The 25,084-nt window shown below is 40.1% G+C and overlaps 1 protein-coding gene across 2 annotated transcripts in view; it reads left to right on the top strand.

Moving 5' to 3' along the window:
- Window positions 1–24,878, top strand: part of nup210 (nucleoporin 210) — a 28,528-nt gene extending 3,650 nt beyond the window's left edge. Inside the window, exons 4-40 of one of the 2 annotated variants that reach the window (XM_054609346.1) lie at window positions 143–239; window positions 437–587; window positions 1,096–1,228; window positions 1,371–1,529; window positions 2,550–2,618; window positions 2,733–2,839; window positions 3,267–3,407; window positions 3,526–3,663; window positions 3,868–4,023; window positions 5,400–5,598; window positions 6,499–6,644; window positions 7,659–7,877; window positions 8,002–8,175; window positions 9,169–9,361; window positions 9,654–9,760; window positions 10,152–10,256; window positions 10,740–10,841; window positions 11,852–11,980; window positions 12,184–12,311; window positions 12,400–12,535; window positions 12,648–12,710; window positions 13,131–13,310; window positions 13,397–13,477; window positions 13,621–13,752; window positions 14,041–14,199; window positions 14,584–14,675; window positions 14,819–14,993; window positions 15,460–15,635; window positions 16,927–17,147; window positions 17,643–17,779; window positions 18,555–18,669; window positions 19,346–19,492; window positions 20,480–20,730; window positions 20,840–21,044; window positions 21,700–21,819; window positions 22,357–22,434; window positions 23,655–24,878. In XM_054609346.1, coding sequence (XP_054465321.1) covers window positions 143–239; window positions 437–587; window positions 1,096–1,228; window positions 1,371–1,529; window positions 2,550–2,618; window positions 2,733–2,839; window positions 3,267–3,407; window positions 3,526–3,663; window positions 3,868–4,023; window positions 5,400–5,598; window positions 6,499–6,644; window positions 7,659–7,877; window positions 8,002–8,175; window positions 9,169–9,361; window positions 9,654–9,760; window positions 10,152–10,256; window positions 10,740–10,841; window positions 11,852–11,980; window positions 12,184–12,311; window positions 12,400–12,535; window positions 12,648–12,710; window positions 13,131–13,310; window positions 13,397–13,477; window positions 13,621–13,752; window positions 14,041–14,199; window positions 14,584–14,675; window positions 14,819–14,993; window positions 15,460–15,635; window positions 16,927–17,147; window positions 17,643–17,779; window positions 18,555–18,669; window positions 19,346–19,492; window positions 20,480–20,730; window positions 20,840–21,044; window positions 21,700–21,819; window positions 22,357–22,434; window positions 23,655–23,749 — 5,216 coding nt within the window. In that variant the 3' untranslated portion in view covers window positions 23,750–24,878. Of the gene's footprint in view, window positions 1–142; window positions 240–436; window positions 588–1,095; window positions 1,229–1,370; window positions 1,530–2,549; window positions 2,619–2,732; window positions 2,840–3,266; window positions 3,408–3,525; window positions 3,664–3,867; window positions 4,024–5,399; window positions 5,599–6,498; window positions 6,645–7,658; window positions 7,878–8,001; window positions 8,176–9,168; window positions 9,362–9,653; window positions 9,761–10,151; window positions 10,257–10,739; window positions 10,842–11,851; window positions 11,981–12,183; window positions 12,312–12,399; window positions 12,536–12,647; window positions 12,711–13,130; window positions 13,311–13,396; window positions 13,478–13,620; window positions 13,753–14,040; window positions 14,200–14,583; window positions 14,676–14,818; window positions 14,994–15,459; window positions 15,636–16,926; window positions 17,148–17,642; window positions 17,780–18,554; window positions 18,670–19,345; window positions 19,493–20,479; window positions 20,731–20,839; window positions 21,045–21,696; window positions 21,820–22,356; window positions 22,435–23,654 lie in introns of both variants that reach the window. The other variant, XM_054609345.1, reaches the window with a different exon arrangement.
- Window positions 24,879–25,084: the final 206 nt, after the last annotated feature.

Below are 25,084 nucleotides of genomic sequence, written 5' to 3'. Positions count from 1 at the left end.
CCTCAGTCGTATAACACAAGTGGAAAGGTCTATGCAAATATCTTCCCCAACTCACCAAAGCTCAGATAGCAATGTGTTTAGATTTAAAGTTGTGAGTTAAAGAAATAGCCCGTCTGACTCTTGTCCTTTTTTTATGTTGCAGGAAACACCTTCAGCACCCTTGCTGGTCTGGTGTTTGACTGGACCTTAGTGAAAGATGTAGATGTGAATGGATTCTCTGACTCTTATAATGCATTACGGTAGGCATCTCTTGTGTTAATACTGCATTCAGAATTCCACTGAGAATTCTTTTATTTTTTAAGTAGTATGATGATACTTTTTTACTTCTTGCTCCTCTTTCTCTGAAATGAAATCATTTTTGAGGTCAGATGCACGGTGATGCACTGAACTGCGTCTGAAATGTCTTTTCCAAACTGTCTTTTTTTCTCTACTCAAGGGTACTTAAGTTCTCAGAGTCCACCTACACACCCCCTGGATACATATCTGAAATGGAGCGTGTTGGGAAACAGGGGGATATGATTTTGGTATCAGGACAGAAAACAGGACATGCTAAATTAAAGGCTAAATTAGAAGAGTCATTGTATAAGGTAAGCAAAAGATACATTTCTTTACTGTTGACGCGAGCAAAAAGTTTAAATAATCCACCTTATTTCCACAGTCATAGACACTCAGAAGAGTGGAATGAGTTATCTTGTGCCCTTTCTCTGTTTGAGAGCTTATGTACTGAAATGCAAACGTCTAAAATAGCATGCTAAGATTCCATGCTATTAATGAGTCCTTCCTGTTTTATGTGTGACATCACGGCTGTAGTGACAGATACATTTTTAATTATGTGCTGTCAAAGCGTTTTGTAGCCTGCATTGTTTTCATCAAGCTAACCTTTTACTTGAGTTTTTATCCCTACAAGATATTGTCCAACAAAGAAGAAGTTATTTTCAGTAAAAACTATATAGAGTAATGAAAACGTAACCGAGAGCCCATTGCCGAGTTTGATTTACATATATTTTTGAACACTTCAACCAGTGTGTTCTGGTTTGTTAAGGCGGGAAGCTGAAGCTTGTGTGTTGTTCTGTAACTATGGTAAATGTGCCACAGGATGTGGGTGCCGCAGAAGTGAGACTCTTGATATTAGAGAACATCCTGCTGAGTCCTGCGTATGATGTCTACCTGCTGGCGGGAACTTCCATCCGATACAAAGTTCTGAAGATAAGACAGGGCACGATCACAGGTCCGACTCTCTTTAAGTGAAGAGTAAAATCAATTGTTTCACTTTGACTGAAGCTGCTGTACTGTTTCTGAAGCTGTAGTTGGCTCACTCACAGCTAGTAACATTCAAGCATCAGTTTAACTCCTGTGTTCTGTTTGTCCAGAGCTCTCTATGCCCTGTGATCAGTATGAACTGCACCTTCAGAACAGTGTGATTGGCACTGATGGAAACCCAGACGTCGCCGTGGCCGGTCTGGATCAAAGCACATCAACGGTTACAGCAATTCAACTTGGACACATCAACGTGGTGCTGGATCACAAGAGTATCCTTCTGACAAGTCGTACTCTGTAGATGTTATTATGATATAATTCACCTTATTCTGTGCCTGAACCTAGGGTGCTCCCTCATTGAAGCATTTTGAAATCTTACTTCCATTTTTAAGCGGAAGTGCGATTACTTACTTTGCTTGGGGTCGCCAGCTTTATCATTTTTTATTTCGCAAAAACAGTTTATTTAATTTTTAATATTTTTTCAGCTGGTAACTGTTAGGATTAACAATATGTGATAAGTTTATCCAAATAACACATATTTTGCAATTTACACAGATGTTTTTTGGAGCTGTGAGGAGCTGCTGGCTCAGTGTGACCGACCTGGCGGACTGTTTTTGTCATTACTGTTACTGCCAGCAGGGACAGACAGGTTTATCAATGGGGTGGTACATTTTTTTTTTTATTAAATCAAAAATTACATATTTGTTAATATCTAGCTTGCAAACAGAGAGATTAGTTTGATTCGCCCTCTGAATTAACTTATTTTTTATAAATTTCAACTCTGTGCATAACTCTGTCTACCCTCCTGTCAGTGAGAGTAAGTACAAAAACACTGTTGACATGCATTGATGCTGCGTCCGACTGGAAAGTGCACTGATCCGCTTTGGTACTATTATAGTTCCTCGTAGTGGATTCATCTACACCAAGAGACATTACAGAGTAATTAAGAATGCCATCATATGTGATTTCAGGCAATGTTCATATGTCGTGCTCCCAGTCACTGACGGCTGACGGATGTGATACTGAAAAAACATCGTATCTCCGCAGTGGAGCTGTATATGTTCCCAAATATTCATTGTTTACAAAGAAACTGGAAAAACGAATACAATTGCATTCAAATCGGAAGTGAAAAAATGGGCGGGGCAGTATAATGAATCTTGGTTTTTATCTGTGAGCAGCGGAGTGGTTCTATGAGAAGTATTCTGCAGTTGGCAAAATGAAGAAAGCGAGTTTGGAGCTGTCATTGTCAATGAGTGTTCCTATGTGAACTTTCCTTAACAGCATCTCCTTAGGCCTTCGAATGCAGGGAGTGTCTCGCCTGCCAAACAGCACTCTGTATGTGGTTGAAGCAGGCTACCTAGGTCTGTTCCTTTCTCTTACTATTGAAAGCATGATGAAAGTATTTCACAGTGGCAAATATTGAAAAAAAAAAAAAATGTTTTAGCTAACATTCATTTCCATTGTTATTTGTTTAGGTTTTAAAATTCATCCAGGAGACAGCTGGGTTCTCGAGACAAGCCGAGTCTATGATGTCATTATCGAAGTCTTTGATAAATCTGGCAACAAAATTGACCTCTCTGATGTAAGTGTCCTTCAGTTAAATCACTCTGCTGTAGTTATATAAGCTTAACTGGTTTTCCTGCTTGTTTTTTAATCAGTGGCATAGCTCACATAACAGTCCTGTGTTTTTTGAATATGATTTTCCTAGTTCCTATATAGTGGAAAACTAAAAACAAAGTGGTCATCTTTGAAACGGTAACACATTTGAGAGCCGTTAAAAGATTTAGTGCACTTGGAGCCTTCCTTCTTCAACTTATGAGTTTTATTAGCTAGTATTTCAAACCAGTGATGAGAGCACTGTCACCATTGAAGTAAGAACAAATCAAAGTCTTGACACTCATTAAAATATAACTCCAGAGTCTGTAAAAGTTTTTTAAACCCTGCTTCTATCTAGAGCCATACAAAGCTAGAGTTTAAACATCTGCGTGTGGCTGTTTTTGATTTCGCAGAACGTCCGTATTGACACTGGTTTCCCCTCTGAGTACTTGGAGCTCCTGGAGTCTTCTGTGAACGGATCGTATCATCGAGTCAAAGCGCTCAAAGAAGGCCTAACCCTGATTGATGCAACCTTAAAAGCTGTTGTGGATGAAGTGAGTTTTCTTGCATTAATTAGCTGGCGCATCGTTATGGCATTTACCTTCTGCCCCCTTTTTTCCATTTTCATTAGAGCGAGCCTGATCATTTCCTGTTGCTTCTGTTCTTTTTCAGACTGGAAGCATCCATGCACTCGCCAACCCGGTCCACAACGAACAGGATGTAGAAATCTATAACCCTATAGTTCTTAGTCCCAGTATTCTGACATTTCCATGGCAGCCCAAGGTTGGAGCGTATCAGTACACAATACAGGTAATTCATTCTTTACAGGCCAAAAAACTTGGTGCCTGAATGGCTTTTAATCTGTCGTTGGGCATAAATGTCAAGCAATGTGAAACCCTTTTTAATGTGGTTTTTTTGCTGTTGTTCTTATTCATACTTTGCAATAAAGCTCTAAATGTGTGGCTGTCATTCTGGTGCATGTGATGACTTTCTGTTTCCTGGTGCTTGTGGCAGGCGGCCGGAGGGAGTGGAAATTTCAGCTGGTCTTCCTCCAACACAGCTGTGGCCACAGTGACCGTGAAAGGAGTGATGACAACAGTGAGTGACATCGGCGTCAGTGCAGTTTACGCTCACGATCTGCGCAACTCACTACACTTTGGCCAGATGAAGGTAAGTTGGGTCACATTGAGAAACAACACACCTGTTAAATATTAATAAGGCAGTTATGGCCCATGTGATGATCTTAATTACTTTGATCACTGGTTTCATCAGTTTTATACTTATACCCTCTAACTTTCAGGAAACAAAAAGTGCACGTCAGCATCTTATCGCACAGCATTATTCCTTTCTTTGAGTATAGTGTTTACGTCAAAGTATCAGCAGATAATGTCAAAATGTTCTCGTTTACACAATCCACTAATGGATATTTAAGATTACATTTGGAAGGGAAGACATTCGAACTCTCAAAGTGAATACTACAAAAATATGTCCAAAGGGATTAAGACTTAAAGTACATTTTTGTTATAACATATGCTTTTCACATGCGTATTGTGGCAGCTTAAGCTTTTATCAGATCTTATGGACCTTGTTACTTAATTCCAAAAGCCATAATCTATTTCCTTAATCATCTTCTCACTATCAGCAGTGGTCTTTCATACAAACACACAGTTTTTCACATGATGTATTTGTATCCGTGGTGTTTTATATCTGCGCCTCTCGCAGGTTTAAAGCAGGCGAGAGGAAGTTGGAAAAGAGGCTGTCACATAATCTCATGCACCATCGGCAACAGGAAATATTTCAAAAATGTGATGACGTTTATGTGAGAGTCACGTTGCTATGTCAATCAACTCTGATCAAACCGAGTCACCTTAACAGTTTTCTTTTTGACATGCTTTAACTTTGAGTGTTGTTATATGGGTTTATGAAAGGGGCTTTTAAAAGCCTGATGTCTTTCGCCACCAAAGAGCACTGGGGAGATGTTGACACTCGAAAGAGGCTCCTCATACCAAAGTTTCAACTGCTTAAGTACTTCGGACTGCGCCTTTACTCTTGATGCACATTTTGCACAACATGTACCTACCTGTTTGGCATCATTGGGCTTTACATGTATGTCAAAGCAACATGTGTTTATACAGTGTTCGAAACCAAAACGATTTCAATGTTAGAATTCAGGAAAACTTAAAACAACTCTCCACCTTTTGGACTTGGTCCATTTTTATATTTCACTGTAAATGTTGCTGCATTTTTTTTCCCCCAAAGATGATTGCTCTACCTCTTCCATCGTTAACTTTTATTTAAGGCTGTGATTTGTCATATCTAATGGAAGTCATTCAGGCAAGTTGAAATCAAAATGTATAATAAATTACCTCTGGAGTGCATTATTATTAATCAAGAAAACATAAAAATGTGACATGTAATTATCTAACTTACTTGTCATAAAAGTACACCAAAGTCTTACATCTTGAATCTACACATTTTACTATCACTCCCAGCCCCTCAATCTAAAACCTTTTTTATTACCCCTCTTCAATCCCGTCTTCTCTCAGGTGTATGTTGTCGAGCCCGTCGCCATGGACTTCGCTCCTTGCCCAGTAGAGGCCAGGGTGGGCCTGGTTCTGGATCTGCCCCTCAGGATCTTCGGCGTCCTGGAGGATGGGGAGAGAGAGCGGGTCATGTTGAGTGACTGCTCCCAGTTTGACCTGCAGGTTGAGGAGGAGAACCACGGCGTCTTCCAACTACTAGACGGTGAGTCCGGGTGATCTGGCCTGGTCATGTGGTGATGCATATACATTTTGAAAAATAAAATGTACACAGTGTTCTCTTTTGAGCTGCTGGTCTGCTGTCAACACATATTGTGGGTGAATTCACTCATGGATTAACATGGTTGAATGGCATACAGTTAAGGTTCACCAACCATTGATGCTCATTCCAGGGACTCATTCATTGATCGCTCTGTTTAGTGTTAATCAATGCGAGTTATGACTGATCGCACCTCTTGGCCAGTGAATGAATCGATTAAACATGCATGTCTTGTGGGCTTATATGAGGAGGGTATATATGTTGCGTTGTACCACTCTACTTACTTTTTGTGTCGTTAAGGGGGATCACCCTCTGTATTCATTGCGGTTTTTGCAGTAATAACTGTTATAAAAAAATGTAAATTATCACTGTAATTTTTACAAACTCTACAATAAAAAAAAAAAAAAAATCAGTTCACAACTTCAACTGCAGTTTCACGTTATGGAAGGAAGAATTGTAGAAATAATGAATCCAAAAAATATTGTTCTCTAGACAAATGTGTATTAATCTGTTACCCAGAGAAACCTAAACGATAAATCGCACTATCCTCTCGATCTCCCTCTGAAACTTTAACATTTCTTATGGCTTTCAGATTGTCAATGCAACGTTTATCTCTTTCAAAGTTCTTCTGTTGGCAAGATTTACAGTTTTTAATTTAGGAATCTTGTATTATTAATCAGAAGAGTGGGCTGGGACAAATACTATGTCCTCTCTGTTCTCCAGTGGGGTTTAAGAAGGGAAGATAAATGAGTTCACCGGGGCGAACAATTGGAGTTATTTGTACATTGTCATAATTTATTCTTGCTTACTCTTTGGCTTCCTCCGACCCTCATTGTCCTGATGCAGGGAGGCTGGCTCCGGGCCAGGAGCACTGCAGTGGGGTGAGAGCCAAGGCCCTGGCCCCCGGATACACCATCCTTACTGTGAGCTACACCCACGGCAACGTTCACCTCAGTGTCAAGATCACCATTGCTGCATATCTTCCTCTCAGAGTGAGTCCAACAGCTTATTCCTTCTTGAACTTTTGAGACCAATCATTTTACCCTCTTAATAGATATTTTCTCGAGGCCTCCAGAATTAATTTCCTTGTGGGTAGTTTTTTGTTGTTTATTCAATAAAACGCATTTTCTTTCTCAATCTGCAGGGAGCAATTATCTTAAACTTTACCTGAAGTCTTTGTTGTGATTTGCTTTTATTCTTTTAACTCACCTTAAAGCACCAATTAGCTTTTTGTCTTCGGAAGGAAACAAACTCACTCATGCACATACGTGCACATCCATACACACACACGCACACAGACTCTCATTACAATCAAGGCAGAAATGCGATGATCTGCGGATATTAAAAATCTTCTCCTCCTGGGTTTCCTCTTTGCATTTTAATTAAGCATTAAACACTTGTGACTCTGATTTGTTTTCTCCACCTGGGCTCCAGGACTGCGCAGTAATGAAAATGACTTCAACTGTTGTGGTAGAGTACTCATGACGTGTATTATGATGAGGTGTACAAATATTCTATTATGCAGCATTCTGTCAATCATCCAGCCATGGCTGTGGTTTTCTTGCATACTGCAGGTTATCATCACACCAACATGCTGTCTGATGCACCACTTTTGAGGTCATGTTTTTATTATGGGGTTGACTAGTATTCTTCAAAATAGTGCAGACATTTTTGTTTCTTCACTTGTTTTGCCTTGGCAGCTAAAGGTTGACCCAATTTTGTTTATTTTCTGTGAAATACTGTGGATTTCAGCTCAACTTTTCCCCAGTTAAGTCCTTTTAACACTAGAATGGCCAAGCTGATATACATAAATACCTACTTATTTTTTTTTTGGATTCAGATATCTCTCACTTTGGTTTTTCAAAATGTCCCTCCATGACATTTTGCACACCTATTTTCTGCGTCTTTAAATTTTGGTCCCCCAAATCTGTTGATATTTGTAAAAGCATTTCTTTCTGAAAGTGTCCTGCCGTAACATTTCATAATACAATAATGTTGTCTGGCAGGCGGTCGACCCTGTGTCCGTTGCCGTGGTGACTCTAGGATCATCTAAAGACATGCTGTTTGAGGGCGGTCCTCGGCCTTGGGTTTTAGAGCCCTCAAAGTTCTTCTGCAACTTGAGCGCTGAGGATGAGGCCAGCGTGAGCCTTACTCTGACCAATCCCTCGTCTCACAACTATAACCAGCACTGGGTCAGAGCCACCTGCAGGGCACTGGGAGAGCAGGTGAGATCTACTGAAACCATATTGGGCCTCATTCATCAATATCTTCCTCAGTTTCGTCAATTCGAAATGGCTCCGACCGTAGTTCTTTGTTGCCCACTTCAGTTGTCATTCTGTTCTTTTTCAGGTGCTGGAGGTGATGGTGGGAAACAAGGCCAGTGTGACCAATCCTTTTCCTGCCGTGGAGCCGGCAGTGGTCAAGTTTGTGTGTGCCCCTCCGTCTCGCCTCACCCTGGTTCCAGTGTATTCCAGCCCACAGCTGGACCTGAGCTGCCCGCTGCTGCAGCAGAACAAACAATTGGTATGTATGTGGTCCCTCCACAGGGGCCAACAAGCTTCACCATGCTGTCATAAGGCTTTTTAGGGACGTGACGAATAAACAACACGAAAATGGGAACTATTTACCTGTAAATATGTTGCATCAAAACTATTCATCCCAGCAGCAATGCAAATTTGTGAGTTTCAACACTTTTTCAATAAAGGTTTAAATAGAGTAGCGCAGACAGATAACCAACTACCATGATCCTATTGTCTGCATGTGATAAACTGTTGTATAAAGTTACTGTAAGCTTTTTTTTATTGAGTTTCCATTAAGTGAAATGCTCTTGATTGATTTGAGTTTTCAGTTACGCAGAGCATATGTATAGGGCTTTTATTTTGAAAGGAAATTACGTAAAGAGAGGATCTGGTCTGTGCTGCCTTTGTTGATGTTGAAATGAGTGATACAGTTTGCTGTCTCAGTTCGGACTATGGAGCCCTTGTGTTGTTGAACACTATAGTGTACATTTAAAATATGTCCGTTCAACACGACATGATTGGTTGATGCCTTTATTTGTGGTGCAACAACTCAGAAAAATCAACCTTGTCCAAAAGGAAAATTCCATCGCTATATTAGTGTTCTGTGTGAAAGTAGTAACAACAAGAGCAAAGGTTTAAAGAAAATATATTCGGCATGCTTATTAAAACCATGAAGATGTTCTAGCCTTGTAAAGGCTTTTATGCTGCACTTACTTTTTAATACTGGTAATTCTGTGCTGCTCACACTGAAATAACTGAAGAAAAGTAATTTTGTTTTTTGTAAAATGCTTTTTTATGTCATTTTATTTAGTAAATTTAATTCTAAAAAGAGATACCTGACATTTGAAGATCTTATAAAAGGACAAAATATCATCACACTTAAGCTTCTGTAAAATGATTAAGAAGTATCCGTAGCTCAATTATGATAATGATTATTAATGTTTTTCTATAATGGATGCATTATAGAAAATTAATTTATCACACCACCTTTTTCTAGGTACCTGTTTCAAATTACCGTAATCCCATTTTGGAATTGGCTGCTTTTGATCAACAAGGAAGGAAGTTTGACAACTTCAGCTCTCTGAGCGTATTGTGGAAATCGTCCATGGTGTCGCTGGCCAGTATTGAACCCACTCTACCCATGGAGCTACAGCTGCTGGAGGATGACAACAAACAGATGAAGCTTCACGGTAAAGCATTGCGACTTGCCTTTCTGGTTGGTTTGTGTTTAGAACGAGTGGGTTGTCGGCTAAACTTACCTCTTTTGTTTAGACATTTGGAAAGTAATGAGGCAAAGGCAGGAGAGAAAGCTGTGGAGGGATTTAATTCTAAGACATCGTGGGCAGATGGGAAATTATCTGTTTACTTATTACTGGGAGAACATTTTTGTTGTGTTTTTGCTTTCTGTTTCTATAGATAAGTGATGACAAAAAGTTTGGATTGTTTGTTTAATTGCTGTTTTGTTTCTGTTATCTGTGGCAGGCCGACAGACGGTTCTCGTCCATCATCAAACCGGCATTGCTGCCATCACAGTGACAGCTCTGCGTTACCAGGTTTTACATCTCGCAGCAGCTAAAGTTCCCAGTCCAGTAAGTGACTCAACCACTAAGATTATTTCAAAGTTTTGCACTTCCTCTAAAATGCAGAAGCAGAAGCAACTGAACGTTATTCAAAATATCTGTATGATGTTCTGTTGATCTGTGAACATGTTGCTCTCAGTCAGATCAAAGTCAGGGGATTTATTTTTTGATTTAATTAAAATCTGACTGAGATGGAGATGATATCTATTTAATTAAATTTGTAGTTTGGAGTGAGTGGGCAGGTGATTTAAAAAAAAAAAACCCAAAAAAAACCCAGTGATAATAAATCGTTTCATTCATAATCTGACATTACCAGCCAAATGTATTGTATGTTGGTATAATACTTGTAACCATAACACTAATTGTTTTCACCTCTCCTTCTTCTTCTTCTTCTGTACAGTATGACACCTTGACCCCTGTCTCAGCCACTCTGGAGCTGCTTTTGGTTGAAGACGTGAAGGTTTCTCCTGACGTAGTTACTATATACAACCACCCAGATGTGCGGGTAAGGGACAGACGGATCAATGCTGTGGCCTCACACGCTTATCACTAGGTCATCTCTTTACCTCTGCAAGCATTCACACTGACAGAGACACAGGCTTTTCATATTTCATGTTCTAAAGGATAATATTTACTCTTTTAATCAAGCAGAACAGAAATGGAACAGAAATGGAAATTAATTTAATCATCCTCGTTACAACTGAATGAATTCAAACATTAGTAATCACAGGGGGTCTTATATCCCTTACATCCCTCAGTGGGTTCCTTCTCATAATCCTGTATGATATAGGAGCTGTGTTTGGCAGGTGTGGGGGTTAAACAACAGCTAGTGACCTGTGTAAGAGGATTTTAAAGAGTGAGTCTCATGCGAGGCCAGCTGGCTGTCAGAAAAAAACAAATGGAATCTCCCAACAATATGTAATCATTTTAGTCTCAGGATAATTTTCTGCTTTGTCACACCGCATTCATTGTATTTTTTTTTTTGCAGGCGAACTTGGCCCTGCGAGAAGGATCAGGACACTTTTTTGTCAATACCAGTGTTAAAGGGATCGCGAACGTGGTATTCCAGGAGGCCCAAGGAACAGCTCAGGTAAGAGGGAACATCTGGACGAGGGTTATAAAGGGTCATAAGAGTTCTGGTCAATTTCCTTAAGATATTTCAGGGGATGTGAAGCCTTGGATGTTCTGAGTTTTTGCACGGTTTCAATATAAACTGGTTTCTTTTGAATAGTGAACTTATTTGGGGTTAAATAGTGCTCCTGCCAATGCTAGTTTTTGCTATCTAGCTGTTGCCATGTTGGATGTGGCTGGATTGAGCAAGATAATTTAGTAGTTGTAATTTATCTATTTCTATTCATTCTTTATTGTTTTACATTTCTTTTTTTAAATCAGTTTTTCTCTTTAAACACACTGCCCACACTGTACACCTCAGATTTTCAAAATACCTTTATCCCATTAGTTAACTTTGCTTCCTAGCTAATTCACAACATGACACATTTCACACTGTATGTATTTGACAAACTAGTCAAGTCAATTTATTTATATTGCCCGATATCACAGATTTCCTCAAGGGGCTTCACAATCTGTACAGTTTACGTCAGCCTCTGTCTTTATACCTTTTGAATCGGATAAGATTAAAACTCACCCACCAAAAAAACTTCATAGTGAAGAACCTTAAGGAAGAGCAACAGAAGACCGATCCTCTGGAAAGGATTGCATTATCATGTGTACAGCCATCTAATATACAAATTGCGTTCAAAGTAATGCTTTTATTTGGTGAATTCATGGATCATGCACATGAAATGGTAAATATAACCTGAGCAAATAACTCCTATATTTTCATTTTATTCCCATTATTTACATTTAATTCACATACATTTCCTATAAATTTCCTTTTAATTCCCATTGATTATTCCACCTTCAATACTTCCATCCTTTTTGCAACTCTAATCTGCACTGCGATGGGATTAGTTCACTGAAATATACAATAATACATAAACCAATCAGGATTATGGATTAAAGGACACCACTGCTCAAAAATTCTTCATTGATTGCAGATAATTAGTTAAATTATCACTTTGCTTTTCTCTGTGTATTTAGGTCTCTCCCGTCCAGCCAGGGGAGGTGAAGGTGATGGTTCACGACCTTTGTCTGGCATTTCCATCACCAGCCAAGGCCACAGTGCACGTTTCTGATATCCTGGAGGTTTACGTGAGAGTGGTTGACAAGGTGAGTTTCCATCCCCGTATCCACGTCTTGACTGGATGATTCCCATTATCACTATCACACATTCCTGAAATGCCTACTCTTCTAGCACATCCCTACCCAATTTTCATAAAAGCCTGTCTTTATTAGCATCATTAGCTTTTGCCCTGCCTGGGAACCAAAATGACTGTTTCCCTAATGGTTGATGCCATTCATCTGTATTACAGGTGGAGATTAGCAAATCTGTGACAGCTTATGTCAGGGTCCTGGACGATAACAAGAAGCCCTTCCCAGCCAGCTATTTCCGTTTCATGAATCTTAAACTCAAGGCAGCTTCTACAATCGTTTCTCTAAAGTAAGTATTGTGAAACTTGTTTGAGGATGTGGGAACTTGCAAGGCTTCATGTGCAATCCTGAATGTCTTTTTTTTAATTATTTTGCAGACACTTAGCGGAGTCCACCGAGCTTGATACAGCTGTTTTCATGGTGAAAGGTGTTTCTATTGGTCAGACCACTCTATCAGCCGTTGTAGTGGATACAAATGGGAGAAAAATTGCATCTGCACCTCAACAAATTGAGGTATAATAATTTAGTTTGAATATCTAAAATGTCAATTCAATATGCGTCTCTTGCATATGTGTTGCACATGTTGTAACTTTTTTTTTTTCTTTTTTTCCTGTACTTTTACTAGGTATTTCCACCGTTCAAACTCATCCCAAGGAAAATGACCCTGCTAATCGGAGCAATGATGCAAGTATGTATAATATTGATGCTCGAGCTTTGTCTAGAAACAGCTGGCCTCAGTTCATCTGGTCCACGGTTAATCTGCCAAAAGAGCCCTCTGCCAGGAATCTTCTGGAAGATAATTTTAGCTTAATAGCTCTTGGTTAAAACATCCAGCTCGCCTTTCATTTTCCTCAACTCGTGCGTTAATTTGCGAGCATTTACCATCCATCCAAGAGGCCTCCTAATTGCTGAACATTAAACTCAGTAATACACTCGCACTGCGCATTACTCATGTCCGATATTCATTCTCTCATCTTGCGTACCTTATTATTATTATTATTATTATTATCAGACCTTCCATTGATGAAAGCTATTGTCTTAACTGTCCGTGTGTCAAGATTACTTTCTCACAAACTCTCCATCTCTTCATTCCTGCTGTCCTTTCTAGATCACATCTGAGGGTGGCCCTCAACCTCAGTCCAATATCCTTTTCTCTATTTCAAGTGAGGAAATAGCTTCTGTTAATGGCATCGGCCACGTCAAGGGTGTTACCATCGGAAATGTCACTGTGACTGGACTGGTCCAAGCTGTAGATGCAGAGACTGGGAAACTAGTCGTTGTGTCTCAGGTAAATATGTATATATTGTAATGCGGACTTGTATATCGTTTGCTTTGATTTTCCATTAAAAAGCTTATTCTCTCTTGTGTTCGCAGGATCAAGTAGAAGTTGAAGTCGTGCAATTGACGGGCATTCGAATCCGAGCACCTATCACAAGAATGAAAACAAAGGCACAGGTATGATTATTTTCGGAGAACCACAAAATTAAAATGTCCCCAAATCTAAGTATTACTGCAGCAGCACTGCAATTAATTGGAATCTCTTTATGGGCGATGTTGTTCTTACTGATTGCCTTCATTCCTCTCCTCTCCTTTTCTAGATGCCCGTATACGTGATGGGTCTGACTAATAGTCAAACGCCCTTCTCCTTTGGCAATGCTGTACCCGGCCTCACCTTCACCTGGTCCACCACCAAGAGAGACATTCTGGATGTGCAGCCAAGGCACATTGAGGTACCCTTGCACTTGATTGTTTCATTTGATATCGCATGCAGTTTCTGCCACTGAACCATTTTCTATTTTTGGCTCCTGTTGTCCCTTGGATCCTTTTATCAGATTGACTTAAGATGTGCTGTCCCTGCATTGCATTATGATTATAAATAAACAGAATCTGCTTTGTCTCTGCTTCCCTGTCAGCCTTTGTCCCTGCTTCCTCATCACTGTTGCCTTTTTATTTTATTTTATTTTATTTGATTTGGTGCTATTTTTTGCCATCATCCTAATGGTGCCTGTCTCCTTCAGGCTAACGTGGAGCTCCAGTCAGAGCACAACTTTGGCATGAGGGTGACTGGAAGAACGAGAGGACGGACAGGGCTGAAGGTGGTGCTCAGAGTTACTGACCGCAATGCTGGGCAGCTACTGGGGAATCTACAGGAGCTCAAGGATGAGATCCAGATCCAGGTACAGCACTGTGGCTACAACTCTCTTGGTGGGAATACACCTGAAAAAAGGCCTCTGTGTGTCCTGAGCACCAGATATATAAATACTGTGTATGCAGATATTTTATAAAGACCTCTTTTATGAACTGCTTTGCTTATCATGACCGTGTCCCCCTGCTGCTTTTCACAATAGAAAAAAGCTGGCATTTCAGGCAGCAGAGCACTCAAGCTGCTGAGCTTTGGAGTATCTGAAGTTGTTAACTTCGTGAAGTGATAAGACTGCAGATTAGTCGGAGCTGAATGCATCCAGCTTCAAACTGCATTAAACTATGACATGTCTCTTGTCCCGAAAGAATGATTAAAGCCCTCTTTTAATGGAAGTTTCGACATTTTTGCTTTGATCAAGGTCTATGACAAGCTACACATGCTTAATCCCGAAGTAGAGGCGGGGGAGTTACTGATGGCTCCGAACTCAGCCCTCAAACTCCAAACTAGCAGGTGAGGAACAAGTGCCCGCACAGTAGTTTTTGTCTTCTCTAAAATAATCAGTTTTCCTCCAACAGCTTTATCGCAAAATACCATGAAACATGTACATATTTGAGATAAACTTTGACGCCGTTGTGTTTCTCCGTGTCTAATAGGGACGGCGTAGGTGCACTCTCTTACCAGATGCTGGAGTGCCCTGACCAGGTCGTTATCGCTCAAGTGGATGATAAGGGCTTCCTCTTCTCTGGCTCTCTTACCGGCAGCTCCTCTCTGCTGATCACCTCGCAAGAGACCTTTGGTGTCAATCAAACTCTCATCCTCGCTTTGAAGGTCAGTTTGAGAGCCACTGCATGAAAAGTGTTTCAGATATTAGGCTTTAAAAGCAGTTTAGCTGGGTGCTAACAGTCCTGTCTGTTTTTTATATATATACGCTGTGCATGTCAGTCTGTTGAAAATGTGAAATGTTTCAAATTCCAAAATACCCATTTAAATGAATGTGGGATGAACACTAAGTTATTATGAGCAGTATGTTATTAGCATATTAATATAGTACTTTAATTTAATATTTGGGAATGGTAGTTCAAGAAACTATCTTAATATAGGCCACATTCACATCTACTCTATGTCTAGAATTGTTTTTGTTTTCCAGTTTGATATAGAATTTCTCTATTTTCTGCTCTTTTTGCCCTCATATCTGTAGCTGCAATCAGAACAGTAGCAATGACCCTTGAAATGACAGTTGACATTGTCCCTGCAGTTACTGAGTCTGTCTCTGGTTCTTCCCTTCATTCCTCAGGTTGTACCCGTGTCCTATGTGCGCTTCAGCACCAGTCCGGTGCTCTACACGCACACCAGGGAGAGCCTGAAAGCCTTGCCCCTGGGCATAGTGCTCACCTTCACTGTCCACTTTCACGCCAGCACGGGAGAAGCCCTTCACAGCTCCAACTCCCACCTTACGTTTTCCACAAACAGGTCTGTTAACACACACTCTATAGGTTCTTTATCAGTTCTCACTATGTTTCTGTCATTAACCTTCGTATTTCATAATATGGTGAGACTCAACGAGTGAAACATGACCTCTAAACAAGCAGAGGAAGGAGGATATTCTTTGCAGTTTGCTTAGTGCTCCAAAGTTGAAAAAAGATATATATATATAGATATATATAGAGAGAGAGAGAGAGAGAGAGAAAGGGAGAAGAAGGGACGGAGAGCGAGCGGAGCGCTGGATGAGATGTTTAAGTGACTCTCTTTGAGTGGTTAGTTCATTCAACCTCACAGATCCTTGCGTGACCTAATGTCTCCCTGTATTTCAAATTCTGCCAGACAAGTCATGTCAGCCCACACACTACTCACCCTCTACCAGCTGAATAGAGAATGTATTTTATTTGGACAGTGTTGTCTCTGCGTTGTTTATATCTTCATTGTTACAATGCAAAAAACACACTAGATTTATTTTATTTTATTTAAATGTATTTGACAAGGTGTCTTTTTTATGATATTGATCTGCACAAGATATATAAACAACACTAACGATTTTCTTTATACGTAGCCAGTACTATGATACATCATATTGTTATTCTTTCGTTAAGACTGTGTGCATTAATGTCTGTAGAGCCCCACCAGGGTAGTTGAGGTCATGGCAGGCTAGGAGTTCACCACATTAATTTACTGGGCTGTTATTTAAACCTCATTTCAGATGAAGTTGTTTCCACCCGAGTGAGTGCTAAATTAATGGGAGGAGTGTTGGGCTGGGTGATGAGGGACCCCCCTCATCTGTCTGCACAATAAATTGATTCTATTACCTTGTTCTCCAGGTGCTGACAGACAATTTTCGGGGGAAAGTCTAAAAGTCATAGTGGTTAAGGGCCGGTAGTCCTGGGACTGAAGGGCCAGGTTTGTGATTAGATCCCACTCTTCAAGGAGCATATTGTATTTACCGCTATCTGAGGTGGAAGCAGTTTGGCCCTATTTGTTACGAACAGATTCTTTGGAGATGGAGGCAAAAAGCAAAACATTCTGCCAAGGGAAAAGAGATAAATATATAGGATGTTGTACTATTGTAGCAATGAAAAAACAACACTGAACTATAAATGTGATGGACTGTGTTTACAAAACATTTCTCTGTTTTTTAAAGCATGTCAAATAGTATTGGCGTATAGTATAGTTTATTGGAGCTGCCGATGAGGAGAAGGGGAACGAATAAAGGTCGTAGATGAGAGAGAAACAATAATAATTCGACCTGTACTTCTGTTCTGTCCCGCAGAGATGACTTGGTGCAGGTGGGGGTTGGACCCGGTAACCACACTCTAACGGTGAGGACCGTCAATGTAGGCCTCACTCTTCTTGCAGCGTGGGACAGTGAAAACGTGGGTGTGGCGGACTACGTTCCACTTCCTGTCGGGCACGCCATTCACCCAGATGAGGCCCACAGACTGGTGGTGGGGGATGTGGTCTGCTTCTCTGCCCAGTTAACCAGCACAGATGGTGAGAGATCTACATGTTTTATAAGCAGCAGACGTACTGTGCTGTGTAAACGTTAATTCATCAGATATTAACAATTCTGACCAGAAAGAACAAAAGAAAAACATCTGGAAAGTTGGAACGATGCCAGCCTTGTTATGCATTATCTGCATTTTTGTTCCTCCACAATCTTTATGCAGTTAAATTGTATTATTTGTTCATTGTGATTAAGTGGAATTACAATTTTTCTGATGCTGCATTTTATTGAATTTTCTTTTAAGTATAAAGATCCTATTGAACCTAATCATTTAGTAATAATAATACATTTTATTTGTATAGCGCTTTAAAAGGTACTCAAAGGCACTTTACATGATAAAGACAAAAACAATAAAATAAAATGTAAACAAGGTAGTAGAGATCTTTATATATTTTTTTCTTACATACTATAAGCTGTTTTAATTCAACAAAGTGTAGATATTCTTTAAATTAAAAGCTGGACATATCTTCCCTTCTCTGCAGGTGGTCATGGTACTTGGAGCTCCTCATCTAATGGTGTTCTTCAGGTGGACCCTAAAAGTGGTGCAGCAGTAGCCAGAGACTCTGGGACAGTAACTGTGTACTACGAGATACCTGGTGTTGTGAAAACCTACAGAGAGGTATGTTGTATGTAGGCAGCACTCACTATCTTAGCCGCCATGCTTCACTGACAGACCGTCTCCCTTTTCAGTCGTGATGACGGTCATAAATAAGCTAGAAGAGCCGTGTTGTAATTATGCAAACGGCACACCTCTCTGGTTTCTTAATTTCTTCTTCAGACAAGAATCTCTATTCTTTTGGGATTTTTCATCTTCTCCACTAGTGCATCAATCCTTTTAGCAATATATCATAACAAGAACAGAAATAGAACAGATGTATAGTATATCCATCATCACCTTTCGGTAACGCATTGTTTCTGCCTAATGTGTGTGCGTGACATTACCGCTCTTGATTCTCATCCATGATGGAGTGTGGAAGGGATTAATTGGCTTTTCTCAGTGCCACCATATTCTATCCTGTCATGCTCCTCCCTGCTTGTGTACTGAATATTACCTGCTATTCTATATGAATATTTCTTATTAGCAGAACGAGAATTGATGTGATTTGGTTCAAGGTATTTTATCTTACACAGAAAAGTGCTTACAAGCATTCTATCGAAATTACCTGAATGAAGGTGTGTGTTTGTTTGAATCAGTGCGAGAGGAGACGTTGATGGAGGTAGCAGTAATGTCATATTAAACACTCAGCTGTTTATAATTAGTTTAGTTTCACAGTCTGGTGTGATTGATGTAAACCGTTAGTTGTGGATGGACATTAAATTGCGATTAATTCAAGCACACACCAGAATCTTCTTTGGATTTATTGGATGTCTTCTTTCTCTGTTTGGTTCTGTAGGTAGTAGTAGAAGCAACAACACGGACGGCTGCGACGGCCCAGACGACACCGGTCAGGATCGGCAAGGAAACAAAAGTCCTACTCACTACCAGAGAGAGAGGAACCAACCTCATTGGTACTGAACAGACTCAGTTTTAGGGGGAAATTAGTCAAAAGAACAGTTGAGCATTTTGGGAAAAAACACTTAAGTTGCTTTCTTGCTGAGAGTTAGATGAGAAGATTCTTACCACTCTTACGTCTGTATGGTAAATACAAAGCTTCAGCCAGCAGCCTGTTGGCTTTGCTTGGCACAAAGACTGGAAAAAGAGGGAGAGTCAGTTAGCCTGATGACAAAGTCCACCTACCAGCCCCTCCAAAGCTCTGTGTTTATCATGTTAAATCCTGTTTGTTTAATCAGTACAAAAAACAAAGTGGAAAATTGACAGTTTATGGATGGCTATGTTCTATTTTTCAACGCTGACCTGTATGTCCTCTGGTTGCCTGGCAACTGCTAAGAGCCAATAAATAGTCTGGCACATAAGATTAAACAAACAAAGTGTTAATTGGTGAGATTTAGAGGTGGTTTAGGATCATTTTGTTACCTTTTTGAAAGAGCCAGGCTAGCTGTTTCCACCCATTTCCAGTCTTTGTGCTGAGCTTCATCTTTGACAGACGGATATGAGAGTGGTATCAATCTTGTCATCTAACTCTTAAATTGTTAAATTGATATAATTGTTTTGATTTGATAACAAAGTGATTTATAGTGAAGCAGAGAGTTTTTGTATCTTATTCCAGCGTTCTCTACCCTGCAGGAACCTGTTCCTCTGCCCAGACTAGAGCCATTTCACAGCTGCAGCCAGAAACCTCTGTCAGCTGCCACCTCAGCTTCACCAGTGATGCGATTGACTTCCCCACTAATGATGTCTTCGAAACACACACCAGCTTTGACTCCAGCATTGGTAAGGCTGATCTGAATTCAGACCAGAGATTACAGTCAAAGGCTGTGAGCATCTACACATCATTTGGCATTATTTAATCATTTCATTATATTCAGATACAGAGCGTTAGGCTTTATTTACTCCTGCAGCACTGATGTGATGTTCAACGAGATGACTCGTGTTGGTTTTAATGTAGTTGTAGTTTTAATTTTAAGTGTTGGGCTTGTCCTTCCTTTTTACATTTAGATCACGGATTGTACCTTTTTTTTTAAGGTATTGGTTGAAAACTACATCTTAGCATCTATTACCTGTCCATTTTATTTTTTCTACCTTTTTTAGAAGTGTTCCAAAATAAAATAACTTTGATATCTAACCTGGGCGCACAGTTGGCTATGTGTACTCTCTGCATTTCTGGCAGGAAAATACTATTTACAAGGGTAAAATCAATATCTGCATTGCCCATGGAATGAGTTTAGCAGGGACTATAAAAGGTGTCCAGGTGATGTACTGAACTGAGGAGACTCCCTGTTGCCTGAAAGCACTGCTCTAATTATGTTTGGGGTTTGGGACTTCACCCCAGTTGTTGGTTTATCTCTGATGGGATTCGCTGTGTGTGTGTACAAGGCTGTAACCAGTGAGCTGGATCCCACTGAGGGTCCTAATGGGAGCGTGTGATGGTGAAGTGACCCACCCTGACAGGTTCAGTAATTAGAACTGATAGGGAATAAATAATGCTTCTACGTAGCTTCCACCTTTTGAGACCACATTGACACTAGGGATCACTCACTGAGAGATCCATAGTCATTATAGCCTATATTTAAAAAAAGCATTTGTTCTGCTCATGGTAGTGCACAACAGGAAGAACTAATGATTCACAACCCTATTTACACATTCCATAACCACAAAGGAGCAGGGAGAGCAGAAAAAAAACCATATCTTACCTGCCATTCTTTGTCCCATATGATCAATAATTAATTAACTTCTACCTCTGTGAATTCTTGCCCTCAGGCTCCTACACATGCTCCATAACCTTGCAGCCGATGACGGACCAGCAGACCCGTGTGCTCAGCATGTCCATGTCCAACCTGCTGGTTAGGGCCGGCCTGCAGGGCGGTGTGCTCTCTGGGGAACAAGTCGGCGTCAGGCTGCCCATAGAGCCGGGCCTCTACTCGGACCAGACTGAGCTGCTGCTCTCAAACCTTCACACATCAGCTGAACTCACCGTCTACGGCCCCGCTGCTGCCCTGTCCAGCATGGAGGTCAGGCCAAACAATGACTTCTAGTAGAACATCTAGTAAAATGTGCCACTGTTACGTTTCTTACAGTTAGCAGACCCTTGTTAGAATAAACTTTCCCACACCTTTTTAGGTGGTGTCTGCTTCTCCCAACATCGCTGTCCAAGAGAAAGAAGTACACCAAGGCTTCCCCAGTTACTCAAAGTACACCATCAGCGCTGTGGACCCTCAGGCAGCGGTCACCACCTCCGTCTCCATAAGCAGCACTTCCTACGGCCAGAGTGTCGTCATCCCAGTCACTTTGATCCAAGTGGCTGATCCCAGTGCTGCCAAGCTAGGTCAGATATCCTTTCAGTGTTACTTTAAGCGTACTTTAGTTAAGTTTGAACTAATGCATTATCACATTCATGTCATTTCAATGCAAGCCACGTAGCTTAACCCTAAAAAAAGAATCATCGCTGGTGCCTCCGCTGCATAACTCAGTAAGGCAGTTACATTTTACAACACCAGCAATACAGCCTTATTGGATCTTTCCACATATGGTATCAAATTCTAAATTCTCTGTCATATTACTTCTCCGATGATTTGTTGTCCTGATTAACCGTTCAGCATTGCTCTCTAGTTTTTCTTTAGTTTTATTTAGTTTTAGACTGCAACAGGGCATACACTGGTCATTTTAGGAAAGTCCCTGCTGCAGCACAAGTCACAGCCTGCTACGCTTATACACTGAGAATTTAAACTTTGAATAGATGATTGCATATCATATATTAGAATGTTCCCCCATGTTTGTTAAAGTAGTTTGAATTTCGGATAAAAAGTGACAGAACTAAAGGTAGTCATGAAATACAAAAAAGAACGAGTATTGTATGTAAAGCTTTTTTTCCTGCATTGAGGTGAAGCTGTGTATTAGCTAATATTTATCTATGTATCAAATGTAGTTTGTGCTTTGAAGAGGTGTTGACAGCTCTTTATCTCATCTCTCTCTCTCAGCAGCTGCTCCTCCAGTTGTTCCCGCTGAGGGGGGCCACTCCCTGCACAGCTTTATAAACTGCTACCAGATGATGTTCTTCACCCTGTTCGCTCTGCTGGCCGCTACAGCCATCATCATCATCGGTGGGTCACCTCATTACTGTAGGAAATGCTGTTCTTGTAAAACTGAGGTGGTTGGCAGTTCGTTCATTCTAATACAGTGTGTTTGAATACCTGGGTTATTTTGTATGATGATGAGGAAAGTTTTTTTCAGTTTCTTCTTGTCGTTCTTTGTTTATTGCATTAGGTTTGTGTAACTTGAGAAAACAAGGCTTTGGGGTTTTTACTTTATTTATGTTTTTAATGTTTTAACCTCCTTACATAATAATGGCATTTAAAAACAAATGCTCTTATTTCTTTCATATATATATTTTTATAAATGAATGCCTCTTACATTGCTTCGTCATCTTGTCTTTCAGGACAAACAGAATGTAACAAGTCCCTTCAAAAATGAAGTATTGTCATAACATGACAAATCTGTGTTCATCTAAGGCGGTCACAACTTTGAAACACCTAGAAGTTGTGAAAAAAATGGTGTTATTCCCAAGACTTTTAATACTGACCTCTTCAGACACTTTGATGATTTGTTTTTAAAAACGTGTTTTTTTTTATCCCCTGCAGTCCTCCACACTGTGTTCAGCCCAAGGGAACAAACGAATCACCCTGCCTTCATGCAGAGGTCATCTTCACCCAACTCAGGTAGGACACTGTCACCACGGCTGTTAAGCAAATAAAGACTAAAGGCCTTTACTCACTGGAGGCTCGACGAACGAACAACACTAGAATGCAAAATACTGCAAATATTTTGCACTTAAACTTTTTATGCTGGCAGCGATTTTATTTCACAACAGCTGGAACACTTTTTCATTAAAATATTCAAACAGAGGTAGAGGACCAACTACCAGAATCCTCTTGACCCAGAGCATCGTCTGGCAGTCCGTCTGAGGTCTGTTGGTGTCTAGTCTAAGCTACTAAAAGCTATTTTTCCTTTTAGCGGAATCCTCTCACTGAATTTTCCTCTGGTAAACAATTTTGCAGTGTATATGTTAAGGGCTTTTATTGTGAAAGGTAAGAACAAAATGATTGGATCTGGTCTGCAGAACCTTTGTTGAAATGTTTGCTGTCTTGGTTTCAGACCGAGGAGCATCCATGTTGTTGTACACTAGTGTATGTTTTGAACATCTTTTATCCGCGGTGCAAAAGCTCAGAAAAATCAACCTTTGTTTTAAAAAAAAAAAAAAACTTTTGTGTTTTCTGGAAACGTACTCGTGACAAGAGAAAAATGAATCTCGTGAAAAAAACATTGCGGCGTGTAAAGGCTTGGAGCATACATTAAAAGGGATCTTCAACTAAATGGGAGTTCAATTGTCTTTTTAATACTTGATCTCTATCTCTCTCTGTTCTAAAAGCGGTAAAGAGAAGTTTATTCAACCACTAAATCTGTGACGCCACCAGGCTGTAAAGCTCCGATGAGAATTCATTAGGAAAGATAATAGAGGTGTCTGACAAAATCCAGGATCATTTCAGTCAGAATAGATTTGTTCGATGAAATGCCACCTCAGCCATTGTAATTTAAAGCCCATTTTGATGTAAAAAAGGACGGAAGGCATTGCTTCAGTCCCAAAGTCTCTTGGGTATATTGTTAATGTCTCGGCTGCAGGCGGTGTTTGATGTCACAACTTACAGCCAGCGCTCCGACTGCTGCACTGTGCTCAGGAGAGATCCATGACACCGATGCAAATGAGGATTTAAATTTGTGAAAGTATTTTTTTGAAGTAGTTTTTGAAATTCTGCCGTATCTGAACAACCTTAACTGCTCCACTTATTTCTTGTTTATGTCATTTTCTCTCCACAAAGTGTCTGTTCTATCCTGCTAACGATGCTCTGTTTACTCAGTGTTACATGTGGCTCTTTTCCAGGTTTAACCTACACGGCAATGAACCGTTCCATACCGATGAGGGACCCAAACAACAGCCCCAGGTCGCGTCTCTATTCTCCAGAATACAAGTCCTGATAAAGCCCACTGTCTGGTCTCTGCTCTTCAAAAGCCGACCACCACAGGCCATTAATGCATATTGAATGTGCCTCTGTCCCTCACTGCGAATGCTGTGGGAAGTGACTGCAAAATCAGTTGTACTCACTCACTTGTTGGTACAGATGGTCCAAAGGAACTTCATTTTCAGAATAGCAGATCAGTTTTAAGAGCTGCGAGATGTTAAGAGGGCTATTTTTTTTCTTTGTGTGTATGTTTTTGTGTGTGGACAAAGATTTATATACGTCTTTTTTTTTTTGTGGTTTTCCATAGAAATTGCTTTTATACGAAACTGCTCTGTTTATTAACTGACATATTTTGGAGAGAAAAAACCCAAACCACTAGTTTGTGCTTTACATAAGGTTGCTTTTTTTGTGTTTGTTCGCTCATTACGTGTGTGTGCTACTTAATATATTTGATGTGAAATTTGGTACCTCAGGAGGAACCTCGTCCATGTATGACAGAAAACATTCGCTTGAAAGTGTTTATTTTTATGAGCAGAAAACATACTTTGTTTTATTTTTTTGTAACTGATACATTTTGTGAAAAGAACTTCTCCTCCTACATGATGAACTCTTGAAATGTGCATAATGCTAACTGAGAAAATGGTTGGTAAATTTTCGTTCTGGGCATTTCATTACTTAACATTACTGTTTTATTTTGAGCCATAATGCATGCAGCTCCCGTCCAATTCATTACTGTGAAACAGTTGAGGAATGTGAACCATCGTTCAGTTTTTATCCCGGCGTTGCTTCAGCACAGAAGCAAATCAAATGTGACCTGGTGTCATTTCTGTAATGTTTGTGTTCCAGTTTGGTTTTTACCCGAACACATTTCCGGGAGGAGATTAATGTAGCGCTGTCCCGACTGCAGAGACATCGGGGTGTGTTATTTTTGTATTCGACAAAGAATCGTATTTATGTTAGCTAGTGAAATTCAGTTTTACTGTAAGACGAGTATGTGTGATGATCAAATGTTTCAGTGCGGTTTGTTTTTTTGTGTTAGTCATGCCTTACAATCATATCGGAACAACTTTCAGCACACAAGTTTGTTTGCTGTTGTGAATATGCTCTTGCCTTTTGCTAATTAAAGTTTGTACTTTTTACGTTCAGCACAGGTCTCGTAATTACTCATCATATGCATTTATAAATATATCTTGAGCAGTTCACAAAATAAGACTTAACAAACAAAAAGCATCTTCCCCACAGCCAGACAGGAAGCATCTTTTTGTCTGAATAACTTGAGATCCAGACGTAGATCCAGTTCTGAATTCAACTCTGTAGCTTTTCTTCAACTTGCAGCACTGATTCTGTCACT

This window comes from Anoplopoma fimbria, chromosome 12, assembly GCF_027596085.1.
Source record: "Anoplopoma fimbria isolate UVic2021 breed Golden Eagle Sablefish chromosome 12, Afim_UVic_2022, whole genome shotgun sequence".
Classification (NCBI taxonomy): Eukaryota; Metazoa; Chordata; class Actinopteri; order Perciformes; family Anoplopomatidae; genus Anoplopoma; species Anoplopoma fimbria.
The sequence above is the reverse complement of the archived record's forward strand: the minus strand, read 5'-3'. Positions and strand labels throughout refer to the sequence as shown.